Source organism: Musa acuminata, chromosome BXJ2-8 (assembly GCF_036884655.1).
Source record: "Musa acuminata AAA Group cultivar baxijiao chromosome BXJ2-8, Cavendish_Baxijiao_AAA, whole genome shotgun sequence".
Classification (NCBI taxonomy): Eukaryota; Viridiplantae; Streptophyta; class Magnoliopsida; order Zingiberales; family Musaceae; genus Musa; species Musa acuminata.
Window position 1 is genome coordinate 52,299,514 of NC_088345.1, and position 15,209 is coordinate 52,314,722.

Sequence of the window (15,209 nt, forward strand, 5' to 3'; positions counted from 1 at the left end):
GAGTATCGTTTCGTCTCGGATGTGTCTGCCATTTCGAGATGCCGAGTCGGACAGCATTATTCGTGGGCGCATCGGAAACCATGACCCTCCTTGCGACCTACTGCTGCTTCCACCTACGAGTGGTGGGGTGCTTTATATGACTGCGATCTCTCATCGCCTGAGAGAGAGAGAGAGAGAGAGAGAGAGAGAGAGAATCACTCATCCACATCTTTTGTGGAGATTAGCAGAAGTTAAAATCTGAGGATTGAAGTTATAATTGCATACGGTAAGAGAGACCTGATGATGATCAAATGGATTAGGGTTAAGCTTACCAAAGCCGAAACACCCTATGTTTCCATCTACTTCTCGTGCTTGTTGTGGTTCTCCCTTGTGTCGATTTTAGTTGTCAATACGACTTGATCGAGTTGATATATTATTTGAGTCTCATCATATTCGATGAAAAAGAGATCAGAATTAGAATTGGATAGACGGATCAATCATTGGAATTGATGAAGGAATATAATACGAAGTGAACCCATGAGATGATTTATTTTGAGATGAAATTTTCAGAATGGTTCAGTCAGAGTTGTAAAATATCATTATGTTTATAGATTTATTCATCCATGTGAAAAATATTATTGATATATATATATATATATATATAATAAAAAATAAATAAATAATAAAGTAACACATGAAAAGGTTCAATCTGCGTATCTTATCAGATCCAAAAGAAAGCAGCATGGGATCCAATAATTCAACAGACAGGAGTTGAAATGGGGCTAAAGTTGGGTATCCAATCATCCCTGAATGGTACTTTGGTTTTTTGATAAAAGAGAATCCAAGGTACTGCATGTAAATGCATTTGACTCGATTCGTTTGGCAGCTTCCCACGTAATCTATCTTGCGAACTCAGCGAGGAGGAAGTGCCGAGTATCTTTTCGTGTCCGCCATTTCCAGATGCCGAGTCGTACAGCATTATTTGTGGGCGCAGCCGAAACCATGACCCTCCTTGCGACCCAATGCACCTTTCACCCACGCCTGGTGGGGTACTTTATACGACTGCGATCTCTCACCACATAAGAGAGAGAGAGAGAGAGAGAGAGAGAGAATCACTCGTCCACATCTTTTGTAGAGATCAGCAGAAGTTAAAATCACAGGCTTGAAGATATGTATTAAAGTCACTGAGGTTGGCTACTAAATTATGAGAATTTCCAAAGATTAAGAAGACATTGCATCCTTCTACATAGATGCCATGGAAACCTGACAAACTACATCACTTATTCATTCACATCTTTTGAAGAAATCAGCATGATAAGAAGTCCCAAAGATTCCGAAGAAAGTGCAATATGTCAAATCGTTAAGCTCCATCACACTGCTCATTCACATATTTCATGAAGCTCACTAAGCCACGGGCTTGAAGAGCACCTCGGAGATGTGGCTGCGGAGAGCAGCAGGTGAGCAGTGAGCAGCGTAATAGAAGCTCTTTGCCACCAGAAGGAATGTTTGCTTGGTGAGGTGGTTGAGGTCATCTGAAGTCTGTAGCACACACCGAGCCAGCTCTTGCATCTCTGCTTCTACTGCCTTGTCCTTGCAGCTGCTTGTGACAGCGCACTCCTCTGTGATGCTCTGAGAAGATGACAAACCACTCTTAGGAACTCATTGATAGCAGGAATGTCGATATCGGTGTTCTAAAATATCCACAAAATATATATATTATAATCGAGAAGAAAAACAATAAAATATACCTTAGCGGCAACCATCTGTCGTCGCCTTAGATTATGACAAAGGGAAGACAGTAGATGACAAAGCCGACTGTAATTAGGACGAGTCACCGTTAACTCCGTCGAACTGAACCTCCCTGCACAGCTTTCCATCGTCCTGACTAGCAGTAACCCCGTCTCTTCCCTTCCGAATCCGTCAGACGCGTCGCTATGCCATGCCATCAACCACTCCTTCCACTGAGGAAAAATAAGATCAAAATTAAAAATATTATAAAAATGATTATTATTATTATTGGAATCAAAGAGCGAGAGGAGAAGGATCGAGATATTACAGCTTGTTGGAAATGATGGCGGACCAGCTGTTGTTGGAAGGCCGGCCGTGTATCAGCCGCCAGCCGCTCGATCAGTTGCCGGAGCAGACCCACCAACACTTCTCCCGCCTTCTTCCCTCCCATCCTGCGTTCAAATTCAGAAACATCACTCGCCATCTCCATGATCTTAAGAACTAATCACTTAAGCTGAGGGAGTACGCATAGAAAATGGTCCGGAAGAAGATTCCATCAGGATCTTAAGAAAGCAAGACAGTGTTGCACTCACCTGCTGATGTCATGGCCGTCGCTTCGATCATCAAGGAAGTCGAGGATGAACGATCGCCTCATCTCGTCCGTGCACGTGGCGCTGCTAAAGAACGACGAGACGGCCGTGGCCATCGTGGCGGTCCGAGCCCAACCCAATCTCTCGACCGCGCGGTCCGGTTCGAACACGCAAGCGGCCGCCAGAAAGTAGTCCCTCAGTAGGCTCCTCCGCTTCACCCTGTGCCATCGTAGACCGGCCTCCTCGTACCATCTGATCATAATCGAACGATCATTATTTTTTTTACCGAAGAAAAGGGTTAACAGACTCTTTCGCCTTGAAAATGGAGACTAGAAAGTGATCGAAAAAGGACAATTTGGAGAGTTAAATCTATCAACGCTGGGGGAAAATAGAGGACGTTTCTCTCACTTACTTTTCGAGGTCGAACCATTCGAGCTGATGGAGAGATTGACAGCGATTATAGTCCAACTTGGCCAACTCCAAGTACACGTCGTTGTTCACCAATGGCATCCTGCGACGACGACCCCAACAACTCCTGTTAGCTCTAGAATAGCTCATCCCACAGCTCTCCGATACGAGTATGCATCCGTAAAACTGGGTCCCACGTGGTATACGAGGTAGGAAAAGGAAAGAGCTTAAGATTAGGATGAGGCTGGCGAATGTCCCCCCCCATTGGTCCGTGAGTCATGGGTCCCGGAGGACGTACTAGGGTCCGTGCCGACCGACGACGACGACTTATGGGGAGAGTGGCGTTACCTGTAGAGCGTCTTCCCTATCCAGACGTCGCCGCTGCCTCCATACTGCTCCAAGTACAGCCTCGTCTCCACGCGAGGCAGGCTGGCGTACCAGGGGAAGTCCAGGGCGTACGCCACCTGTTGGAGGTCGATCTCATCGTGTCATGCAGCCTCGATCGAGAGTACCAGGCAAGCAGCTGAGGGAGTGTGTCGTCTGCTTACCTCGCCCGGCAAGTCCTTGGTGATGATCCACTTGTCCACCACCTGGTCGGCGGCTTGCTTCTCTCGCAGGAACATGTAGGAGAAGCTCCTGGCCCGGGCCAGTATCTCCTCCCCGGGGAAGGCCACCTGCGACGCCCGGTTCAGGTTGTACATTCCGGTCACTGCCTGGGTCGATTGCCCGGCGAAGCAGAAGAACTCACCGTCCTTCTCGAAATGCCGGAACACGCCTGCGACGGCCAAGTAGCACAGCTTTCTGAGACCATGCGTCCAAACTTGAACCGGGGATGCGTTGTTACTCACCGGCGGAGACGTCGTAGCCGTGCAGCCGGAGCAGTCGGAACCCCATCGATGTGTCGTCCACTTCGTGCACTCTCGTGCCCTTCGCCCAGCAGATGCCGTCCTCGGTCCAATATCTGTGGTTCGGGCGATCGTTCTCAGACGCGCAAGAAGAAGAAGGTGGACTCTAAATCATTACCGACCTGTATACGTAGTCCAAGCAGTCTTTGATCTCCTGCTCCAAGTACCGAGAGATCCCGAGACGCTCCAAGCGATCGACGACCCACAGGTGCTCGAAGAGATCGACGGGGTAAACGTTGGGCACTGGAGAGTAGAATCCGATCAATTACGGTGAAGGTAGAGTAACATGTGGAACGAGGAGAAAGTGTCGTCAAACGGTCTTACCCCCCCCACCAAATCTATGGATGACTCTCTGGAGATAATTGAGGCAGTTGTCATCACCGGTCTGCATCACAGCAAAAGCCGTGGAGGAAGGTGAGAAGAGAAAGGAGCCGTCAGAGCACTGGAGGCGAAGCAGCCTGTCCCAGTCCAGGCCCGGCATTCCTTCCAGGCTATGGAGCAGCGTGGTGGGCACTTCATGCATCACATCTCTTGGAATCCTATATCACATCAGTTTGCTCAGCGACAATGCCTGGAAAGGTGCAGCAAACCAGGTGAATGCAACACTCGGGTTTTGCTGCAGTACCTCTTCAGTTTCAGACTTCTCTTGGCGTCGATTTCCTGCAAAGAAGGGTCACCGTAGGGAATCTCCAGCTCAAGCGCTTTGGCTATTTCAACGAGGGAGGGGAAAGCGACTTCGAAGCCGATGGGCATTAGCTCTGCTTCCTCCTCACGCAATCTCCACATGTTCTCACGGATAAATGCAAGTCCTGTCAAGTTAAAAGGAGCCATTTCAGCTACAATCTTATGTGCATTCTTGTGTGTGTGTGTGTGTGTGTGTGTTTGGTGTGGATGTGTCTGATGGCAGTGCTGCTACTGCTATTGCGATTGACCTCTCCTGCAACTATCCGGATAGATGGTCCATGACTTGAGAGCGATGACGCAGGCCAGGGTGTTGATCATCCGATCATGGGCGGAGAAGATGACAGCGTCTCCCCACGAGCCATCCGGCAGCTGGTTGTCGACGATCCACCGGAGGCTGGACGGGAACCGAGGGCCACCACTTACGTCTTTGTTCTTGACCAGTGCCACCCACGCCGTGTCGTATGCGGAGATGCTTATTTCCCCATCACCCATCCGCCGCAACATCGCTCTGACTTCACCCACCATCCGCCATATCCCTCTCGATCCACAGAGCTAGAGAACAAGATCCATCAATCATTACCATCTTTTCTCGGCTCCCAAACTTTACAGTGGGCACTTCACTATCATCGACAGCTTCTTCATACAACAAAATTACCTCAAGCGATCCATCATCGTCCTCGTCCTCGTCGGCGTCCTGCGGCTCATGCTCTGGCAGATGAAGAACAGGCAATCCGTTCTGAATCAAGCCTACGCCGTATTCTGCAAGTAGATACGATAGCAAAGTGGACAGTAAATCACTCGTAATCTGAATGCCATGCTGTATGCAGCTGCGCAGAGTGGTTAGCTGCAGTTTTATGTCCGGCCATGAAAGAGGGCAGTCTTCGCTCCAAATTCCACGTAGTTGAGGAAATCCATCGGTGGCAATAGCCACCCACTTCATCGAGGAAGCCCTTCTAGTGTTTATGTTCGGATCAAAGCAGCGAGGAAGAAAGCATCCGTTCCACGGAAATCAGCAGGGGATTCTGGTACGTACCTGGTGTGGTGGGTTTGGATAATGCATGGCTCCTCCACCGCGCAAAGCGCACCTCCTTCTCGGCTCTCCGAGTGATGCCCAGATCGCACGGACCTACTGTTACACATGGACCCAAACAGCAGTAAAATCTTTAGCGGAATCCTCCCTTTTCGCTTCGCAAGATATAAAGAAAGGCCACTGGGAAAGGTGGCGTGAATTCTTGTTGTATATAGACCATGAGGTACTGCTGGTGATTCCTCCCACCCCTCACATGCATCGAGGCACTCGATTGCAACCCGGCATGAAGCAGGAACATGAAGCTTTAAATGACACGAGCAAGAAAAAGGAGGAAGTGGAGGATGTTGCGGAAGAAGGACGTGCCTGGGACAGTCGGCGAGCGAGGTCGCAGCGCCAGCGTGCCGACGGCCATCGTCGTCGTCGTCGTCGTCGTCATCGTCGTCGCTGCTGCCGAAGAGGAGACGGCCAGGTGTCAGCGGTCAGGTGCGGTCTGGGGGCGGCAGCCTTGGCTTTTGCACACGAGAGAGGCAGGAAACAAACAAGCGGCCGAGGAAGCGAATCAGGCAAAGCACAGAGGGAGTGAATAGAGAAAGAGAGAGAGAGAGAAGGCATGAAGACAAACTCCACCACCGCAGGAGATTCCCACAAGGGATGCCTCCGAGGATCTTATGAAGCGACTTCTCCAATGATGAGCCTCACCAAATCACCATTATGTTAATCTACTGCCTGATCTGACACTCTGCACAGATCGTCTTTCCTTTCACTGCGTCCATGCGATCTATCCTACCATATTTAGACACCAAAAAGAGCAAGGATGCATGAATCTGGAATGAATTGATTCATTGGAGACTGTATAGAGGAAGGATGAATCTAACATGGACCGATTCAAGATATATAATTCCTCCATTGTGGACAAGCTATGAATTGATAGTGGATTACTAGCCCTCCGCCGATAAGGCAGAAGAAGACAGTTGGAAGCTGCATGAGCTGCTGTTTGGTTGGTGTTTGTCGCAAAACACATTTGAAATATACGTAAGGGAAGGAGGAAACAGAGGAAAGATGAAATAATTGGGAACTACCAGAGGAGAGAGGGATCAAACTGAGACGCACCGTTAAATGCATCTGATCTGCGGCATGATTGGCTCGAAAAGGAATTCGTAGACCGGATTGGAAGATGAAACTGATGTCTGTGGTCATCTACTACCATCTGATCTGGTCTCTTTCTGCAACACTGTTCCAGGATTATGAATCGAAAGGCAAACCAATAGCATGACCTTGGTTCTGACTCAGGTTTTCGATTAATATCATTGGTTCTCAATCATCCTCGCTGGCTCATAGCAACCACAAAACTCGGCCAAAGGATGAAATAGACAAATAAGGCTCACAATCTGATTCCTCTTTTTTTTTTTCTCTCTCTCTCTCCTCCTTCAAAACACAAAAAACATGCATTACATTACTTGTAAATTGCTGGTTGAGAAATCTAACAGTGTGTTGGTTCCTTGATGCATACCTTTTGATTGGGCCACAAATATTGGCTGAGTTGAAGGGTAGCAGCATTGTATGGATAAAGATGAGCAGTTGATTGAGCTTCTGAGACCCATCTCCCTCCTTCAAAACAAGAAAAACATGCATTACATTACTTGTAGATTGCTGGTTGAAATGTAACAGTATGTTGGTTACTTGATGCGTACCTATTGATTGGGCCATAAATATTGACTGTTGATGAAGTTGGGCAGTCGATTGAGCTTCTGAGACCCATCTGGTTTGTGCCTACTCAAAAGAACAAACAGGAAGATGATAACAATAAAAACAATGCATGTGTGGCTTGGTGGAATTTTTTGCTGAACTTTGGAGAGGCTTGCGACAAGTACTACATAGGAGTCAGTAGATTGCTTTGAAGACTTAGCTAGTGCTTCCAATTATTACATCTCCATGGAGGGGGAGTCCTGGTTGCATTGCCTCCAAAACAGTACCAGATGAATGACACTGGACCACGCTATAGTATCTGTAGAACAATAGAAAAAGTTGTTGGAAAAGCATCCTAATGCTGCAAGAAGAATGATAAAAGTTGTCCTTGCTATGTACCTTATGCTTGACTTCTGCAGCTCTGGCTTTCATAATATAAATCTTTGCTGAGGTAGCTACTCTGTTTGAAAGTCAACATAGATAATGGCATACAATCTCATGGGGTATAAAGTTGCCAGAACCAAGAGATTCAACTCAGTTGGAAAGTAAACCAAGGTAGCAAGCAAGATACATAAAAGCTGATGTGGAAGACTCACAAAAGGGAATCTTCCCTATCAAACCTGAGATGCTCATTAATTTTTTTCTGGCTTATCAGTTGATTGTGATCGTGTTCCCATTGGCAGAAAAAGAACAAAAAGATACAGCTCAAAAAAAAATTGAAGAACAAGTAGAAACATCAGAACTAGCTGAACATGGTATAAATTTCAACATGTTTCACCAAATTAAAATCAAACAAAAGTTTCCTGGAATGAAATATAGCTTCAACTTTCTCAGAAAATGTTCCAGAAACAATGCCCATAAAATCCACACTTCCAAGGTACTCTTTGCAAAAATAAGACATGATCATCACTATCTTGCAAAGACAAGCAAATTTCACATACAGATCCTCATATGACTCAATAAACAACCAGACTTCGCTCTGTATGAAGATTTACCAACTATTACATATCATAAAGTGCATAATCACCTAACCATCGGAAGCACTTGATGAAGAACTTAATCATATTCGAGTTCGTCTGGAGTGATTGGCCTTTTCAGGGGTATCATGGATTTCTTATCAACATCGCGAGATAGTGCCTTCCGCATATCTGAAAACATGAAGCTCAATTAACACCATAATCAATTTGATTTTGAACATGCCCACTTGATCTTGTTTGTGAAGCCACATACCCAAACCATCTTCTTCCCCAGAGTAGTAGCGCAGCACTCTTCGGTATATCACATAGCCAAGCTGTAGAATGAAAAGGAAAGAAGGAGAACGAATGTGATCAACAAAGACAAGTATGTTTATCTAAAAATGCAAATAAATCATGACAATGACAATAACTTGTCTGATTGATACTTGATACCACTAAACAACAATAATTAAAAGTTGATTCGAACCAATCCATATTCAAAGCAGCCAATGATTTTACTGGTAAATAATGGTTAATGATGCATCATGAATTTTCTTACTAACACCAACTTGTTCAGAAAGGACAAGTATGTTTATCTAAAAAATGCAAATAAATCATGACACTGACAATCACTTGTCTAATTGATACTTGATACCACTAAACAACAATAATTAATAGTTGATTCGAACCAATCTGTCTTCAAAGCAGCCAATGATTTTACTGGTAAATAATGGTTAATGATACATCATGAATTTTCTGGCTAACACCAACTTGTTCAGAAAGGACAAGTATGTTTACCTAAAAATGCAAATAAATCATGACAATGACAATAACTTGTCTAATTGATACTTGGGATACTTGGTACCACTAAGCAACAATAATTAACATTTGATTCGAACTACTCCGTCTTCAAAGCAGCCAATGATTTTACTGGTAAATAATGGTTAATGATGCATCATGAATTTCTGACTAACACCAACTTGTTCAGAACGGACAACAGTCCACTGATCAGAAATGGTGAGCTATGCAAATCACTGAACAATAACTATAAGTTTGGCTCCATTTCCATTCTTTAACAAAATGGATGCCAATTACAATAATTAACGACATCATTTTCCTTGTATATTCATATATGAATGAATTATTTTCACTTCAAAGGTCTTGGGGCCAGAGCCCCTGGTTGTAAATTCTATATATTTACATATCACACAAAAAAAAAGGAAGAAATGGCAGAACAGGTGTGATTGGCAATAGAAGCTACCAAATCGCTCCACCCATTAAAAAGCACCAGATGATGCCATTTACCAACACAATTCAATATATACCTCGTAATTCTCATTCCAGCAAAAAGTGCATTTTTGCTACCACTGTAAATGTGCATAATGGTAATGGCCATCACAGCAATATTGGGTAAAGCTAATGCATAAAGCACCCCTAGCAAGGAATCCATCATTCCAAGTTAAGATCCAGAAATCAGAACCATGACTAGTACAAATGCTGCAAAACATGACTAGCCTGTCCAATAAGATCACATGAATCTGATTGTCTTTTAAAGCACAACACCAAAATGGCATATAACAGAAATGGTTTTGCCAAAGGTAAGATGGATGCGATAGAATGCCTACCTTTTCATACATTTTTATAGCAGGCATGTTGGATGCCCTTACAAATAGATCCACAAAGTATGCTTTATCGCTGCACAGGATAATTTTGTATATTAGCAATAAAAACATCATCAGAAACACCAAGAACAAACTGTCAAAATCCAACAGTGTGACTAGTGGCATCGTCTCCACCAGAATAGTGAAAAAACTCAAACCAGTTAAATTTCCACTGGAAGATAAGTTCATAAGACAATTCTATAGATTTAAAAATTATGGTCATGCCAATTACGACCTCATGTAATGAGACTCTAGGCTAATAATCAAGCCTTAGTTCATCTTGTTAAGCCGTAAAGTTTCTCTTGGATACAAACACTGTATCAATTAACAGAAACCATGGGGTAAATAATAATTGATATGGGCTTCAGATGATTCCTCTGAGCCTCTGATGATATTAATTTAAGCATAACAAAGAACAGCATACGGTAACTTAAAGACCTCTGGAACATGTGAAATTCTCCTCATTAGAAACAAATTTCTTCTTTTCTTTTCCATGTCTTATGATGCTCTCAACTTTCTTTCATTAAGGTTTCTTATAATGAAGTTGCGACGGCAAGAATGTTGTAACCTTTTTGGTGGGTTAAAAGAGAAAGATCATAAAATCAGAAAAAATAATGAAGAATGAATACGATGGCCTTATCTATATCCATCAAGGCCTGCTCCAATTTTTTGAGTCAGCTTAATGTTTTGCCTATGGTGCTTATGCTAAGTGTTACCATATCCTCCCTTTGTTAAGACACTTCAATATGAACTTCACCAAACTCTCCTTAATGATTTCCCAAGATCGTTTATGCATACCCATAAAATAGGAGTTTGAACATGGACTTCACCACTCTTCTGAATGATTTCCCAATATTGTTTATGTATAACCTATGTACATCCATATATTTCAAACACCGATATCTCAGGGCCATTTAGGATCTCCATTGATCATTTCAAACACATCAATTTTGAACTTGTGTGACTCTTACCCATGTTATCTTTGAATAAAACTTTTCATTTTTGATCTCCATCTTGTCATTTATACCATGTTCATCTTATTGCTAAAAATATCATTATCGTACAATCACAACATTCCATACAAAACAACATTGTCCATTGTCCATTGCAAGGAGGACAAGAGAATGAAACATGACATAAGCAAATATTCAAAATCTGAAAAAGAAAAAAGAAAAGAAAAGAAAAGAAACTGCGTTATAAAGTGGTACCTAATCCCAAAATCATGATCAGAACAAACATTACAAAAGTACCATTGAATAGATCGGCAGATAAGAATGAATGGAAATTACATTAGTAGGAAAATAAGCTGAAATGTCTCTGCGTTGAGTCTCGACTATCGGTAAAGTGGTCATGCTTCCTTCACGAAGACTAGAATTTGACTTAGCTACTCCTTTCAGAAGTCATGAATGCAAATAAAAAACATCTCCTATATAAGCTTCATGACCTTCCATGACGCCCGTTCTTCCAACTACGAGACATGGCTAAGTGTTCCTACTCACATTGTGCCCAATGCCCAGGTAGATTGGTCAATAGTAGGTCAAGAAATATTGAGTGATGATTTGGGTGGAGGTTTATGAGGAATAGAGATAACCTCTGTGTTATTTCAGATTTGGCGAGCATCAAAATCTGTCAAATAGAAAAAAATGCCTTTTTTGCACTGGAAAACCTTTCCCAAAAAGTACTGATCTTATAGAGCGGCTGAACAAGTGAATGAATAAACATCATGAATCCAAATGGAATCACATTCTTGAGGCAACTAACTAAAACACACAATTACAAAACTGAATGTCAAAAATCTAAAATAATACAAGTAGCAAATACTATTGTCCTATTGCCCTTGGTATGCTCCAGACTAATTGGCCAACTACACCAACATGTGGCCATAAAACGAACAGCAAAATTTTAATTTTGGAAGTGACCAATTATCAAGAATCATGTGCAACATTCATTCAAGTGCTTTAGCAGAAATACTAGAACTCAGTTATGACAGATTAATAAACAGAAAATAAGAAAGAAAGGAAACAATATTACATCTTGTCACTGATGTTCTCCAATAAGTGCATGAGTTTTTTGGCTAGTTGTTGTCTTCGATACTCAGGAGCAACAGTAACTGCAGTTACATGGCCATGCCAAGATTCACCTTGTCCTTCGACTTTACCCATAACTGAAAACAGAGACTGGATTGTCAAACATCACTACAAAAACTAGTAATCTTGTCATTACAACCAGAACAATAAAAGTAACAATATTATGTTTACATGCATAAGCACTGAAATGAGACTCCAAATTTAGGATCAGAATCATAGGTCTCAAATTTTAGATGGGAAGGATATATTAATATATAGAGAAATAGATTGACGGAAGAAATGCTAATCATAGTTAGTTCAACTTAGAGGCCTTTGCACATAGCTATGTCAGTTTATACACTAAAGGTAAGCTTCAGGTGGGGTCTATTTGCTTAATCATGGTTTTTCGCATAATTCAAAGCCATTTCTAAAATATCATAATGAACTTCTCCATACATGTCTCAAGTATTGCATTATACATAAAAAATCTTGCATTTGTTAAGAATTAGAAATTTTGATGGCTCATTGGTCCGAGCAGCAAGCACTACTAGGAATTCATAGTACCCATTGGTTTGTTTGCACATATTGCATCAACTTCAATTTGGTGGCATCAAGCTTAGAAAACAGAACTATACCACGGATCTCATTAAATAACTGATCAATCACATGCAATCATAAATGGGATAGTTGTCATTAATGGGCTGTATTTCATGTTCTATAATCAAGAAATAAGAAATAGCACTGAAGTTGATTGGCTTTTCTATACAGCAATACTAAAAGGGGAGTTTGGCATGCTACAACTCAAAAAACAATCTTGGTTATTAAAAATTACAGATTTATATGAAACCTTAGTAGAAATCTGGTTCTTGTTTCCTTAAATTTCCATGACAAAAAGGGCATCAGATCCTCTGGTATGGTCGATGGTTTTGCAAAACAAAAAACTGAAATTGATGAATCGTGGAGCAACACATAATAGAGGACTTACTATACCCCATGATACAATTACCAGGGCCCTCTGCAACGTGAAAGTAATCAGGCCACCGAGCCAGGTATGTCATGTAGAATGACATGTTGAACTAGCCAGATTCAAAAAAAAGAAGGGGGAAATTAGATAAGCAGAAAGAATAGGAGCTAAGATATGAAAAAAGAACAAAAAAATTAAGACAATCAATATAGGAGAGCTTACAGTCTCAGTTCGATGGTCAAGATTTACGGAAGCAAAGCGGAGGAGATCATTGCAGCAAAACCGGCGGATGGTTGCCATTGGCAACAAACGACAGAGGAAATAAATAAGATTTGTTATTCACCAAGATTATTCCTTTATCTCCACCTGTACCAACCTTTTTCTTTGAGTCATTCCATGAGTAAAAATATTTGGTAAAAATAAGTTAAATTCAACAATAGTGATATGAACAATAGAGTTAGAAATAAGGGGTAGAAGACTTCAACGATTCAATAAACAGAATCAAATTAAGCAAAAAAAATCATTCAAGATATTTCTGATATATTTATGGATAGCCATCATGTATAACAAATAACCAATTTTATGTTAGACAAATACATACATGATTAACATGATATGTCCGACATATATGTCTAAAGAAATTTGAACTTGATTAATTTATCCTAAGTTGATTTCTAAATATTCTATTGGAACATGTAACTAAAGCTGCATAGGCTAATCTTGCAATCTTATTCATGATTTCAATGTTACATTAAATATGAAAACATAGAAATCATTCAAGAATTGAAAATTATAGACTTACATTTCCTTTTTGCTTTATTGTGTATTACAATTCCCAAAGATATCCAAACAAAAAAAAAGTAATAATATTAAAAAAAATCGATTAACCTATTCAGTCGCATAAATTGTTCATTTGAAGTATCGTTGCGTTTGAGGTCGTCTTAGAAGAATAATCCTTGAGGCTTTTTCTATCAAGACTAATAGGCTATTACACGAAATAAAATATCAAAATACCGCTATCCAACAAACCCTAATTCAGAACCAAACTTCCATTCGCCAAGTTAAACGCTCTGTCATGTGCACGCACATTACGATCTAGACTGGAAAAGAAAGGGCACATCCGCGACCTCGGAGACCACGACAAGGAAAAGAAAAGGTGCGAGTTATCTTGCTAACGACCTACGAATTGCAGCGGCGGGATCCGGAGAAAGAAGCGTTCGGTCTCACCAGAGCACCGGTCAAGCGGTCGATCGAGGCGATCAGGTTACCGGAGGAGCTGAGGCTAATGGCGTCAACCTCGGATCAAGCACCGGCGCTCTCCGCGGAGGAAGCGGCACCGAGTAAAAGATTCTGCGATGTCTCCCGGGGGACCAAAGAGAAGGTGATTCCGGATGCGCGTCGCCTTCGCAACACCCAATCCTGCCTCGGTGGAGCGATGAATCGCGATAACGGAAGACTGCCGAAGAGGCTTTGGGACGGAAGGTATATCTTTGGGAATAATTACGTATACATCCACCAAAGTCGATTATTTATGTATTGACCCCTATAATTGTTTGGGGACAATTTACTTAAACGTCCCTAACTTTATATTATTAGCGCAAAGCTCCTCAACAATTTTTGGAAGTTTTTGCTAATTTCTCTTTTTTTTTATATATATATCTCATAACTTTTCACCTCCTCTTTTACACACATGCAAAGATTTCCTTCTCATACATTTTAAGAGAAAAATGGCATATGAATCCTTCTAAAGTTAATAATTTTTATATGTGTTTGTATAAACATAATTATAATTATCTCACTTATCTTACCGGTAGGTCAATTGATCGAACTATATGTTTGATTTAAAAATAGGTTAAAATATATAAATAATTTAAAATTATATATAGTTCTACAAAATATCTTTAAACTATAAAAATATAAAAAATAATAAAAAATGAAACACTCATAAAAAAATAAAATTTGATAATTAAGCCTATAATGTTTAGGGTAATTTATCAAACATTTCCTAGAATTAGCTTTTTCGGCAATAGAGTTCTTTGATTTTATGAAATTTATGAGATTTTATTATTTGGAGGAATGTGTATGTAAAATCTAAAATGTTGGAGGAGTATAATATTAAAATTTGATGGGGTAAATATAATTTCCTCAAAATTCTAAAGAAAGACATGTAAAACCCATTATTTATTTTAGGAATAGAAATGCATATAATGTTTGTATTAATCCCTTAGGGAATCTTTTGCCAAAAAGTCCCTAACTTTAGATTATTAGTGTAAAGCTCCTCTGTTTTATGAAATGCATTGCAAAGCACTCTCATGTATTTTTTTTCCATATGCCTAATTTTTCTTCTAATATATTTTCCTCCATACTATTTCATTCAATCAATAACTAATAAATGAAAAGGCTTTTATCTCCTTTTTTTCTTACACATAGACAAATAGAAAACCTCTATAAAAGGAAATCACTTTGTCTCTAAACCATAAGATTTAACTCTTTATATTTTTCTATATTTTTTAAAAAAATAATCATGTAAGGTTTCATTTTTATTTTGTGTT

The 15,209-nt window shown here is 41.0% G+C and overlaps 2 protein-coding genes across 12 annotated transcripts; both read right to left on the minus strand.

Moving 5' to 3' along the window:
- Window positions 1–1,123: 1,123 nt before the first annotated feature.
- On the minus strand, window positions 1,124–6,708 carry LOC135620206 (ent-copalyl diphosphate synthase 1-like). Of its 9 annotated transcripts, none has more exons than XM_065122950.1 (16): window positions 6,435–6,708; window positions 5,688–6,102; window positions 5,328–5,423; window positions 4,950–5,053; window positions 4,543–4,846; window positions 4,236–4,419; window positions 3,935–4,149; window positions 3,733–3,853; window positions 3,554–3,666; window positions 3,254–3,480; window positions 3,054–3,169; window positions 2,710–2,808; window positions 2,301–2,549; window positions 2,036–2,159; window positions 1,728–1,940; window positions 1,124–1,608 (listed from the first exon to the last, which is right to left on the minus strand). In XM_065122950.1, the coding sequence occupies exons 2-16, from the start codon at window positions 5,758–5,760 to the stop codon at window positions 1,384–1,386; spliced, it is 2,463 nt and encodes an 820-aa protein (XP_064979022.1). In that variant the 5' UTR covers window positions 5,761–6,102; window positions 6,435–6,708; the 3' UTR covers window positions 1,124–1,383. The 9 variants fall into 9 exon arrangements, with proteins under 9 accessions (XP_064979022.1, XP_064979020.1, XP_064979027.1 ...); XM_065122948.1 differs by having other exon boundaries at window positions 5,688–6,107; XM_065122955.1 differs by lacking the exon at window positions 6,435–6,708 and having other exon boundaries at window positions 5,688–5,828; window positions 5,955–6,421.
- Window positions 6,709–7,753: 1,045 nt separating this feature from the next.
- On the minus strand, window positions 7,754–14,133 carry LOC135620207 (N-terminal acetyltransferase B complex catalytic subunit NAA20-like). Of its 3 annotated transcripts, none has more exons than XM_065122958.1 (7): window positions 13,885–14,133; window positions 12,880–13,023; window positions 12,679–12,769; window positions 11,659–11,791; window positions 9,592–9,661; window positions 8,241–8,301; window positions 7,754–8,158 (listed from the first exon to the last, which is right to left on the minus strand). In XM_065122958.1, exons 2-7 carry the CDS (start codon window positions 12,955–12,957, stop codon window positions 8,067–8,069), a joined length of 525 nt encoding a protein of 174 aa, XP_064979030.1. In that variant the 5' UTR covers window positions 12,958–13,023; window positions 13,885–14,133; the 3' UTR covers window positions 7,754–8,066. The 3 variants fall into 3 exon arrangements, with proteins under 3 accessions (XP_064979030.1, XP_064979032.1, XP_064979029.1); XM_065122960.1 differs by having other exon boundaries at window positions 12,880–13,033; XM_065122957.1 differs by having other exon boundaries at window positions 13,837–14,133.
- Between the last annotated feature and the right edge of the window lie 1,076 nt (window positions 14,134–15,209).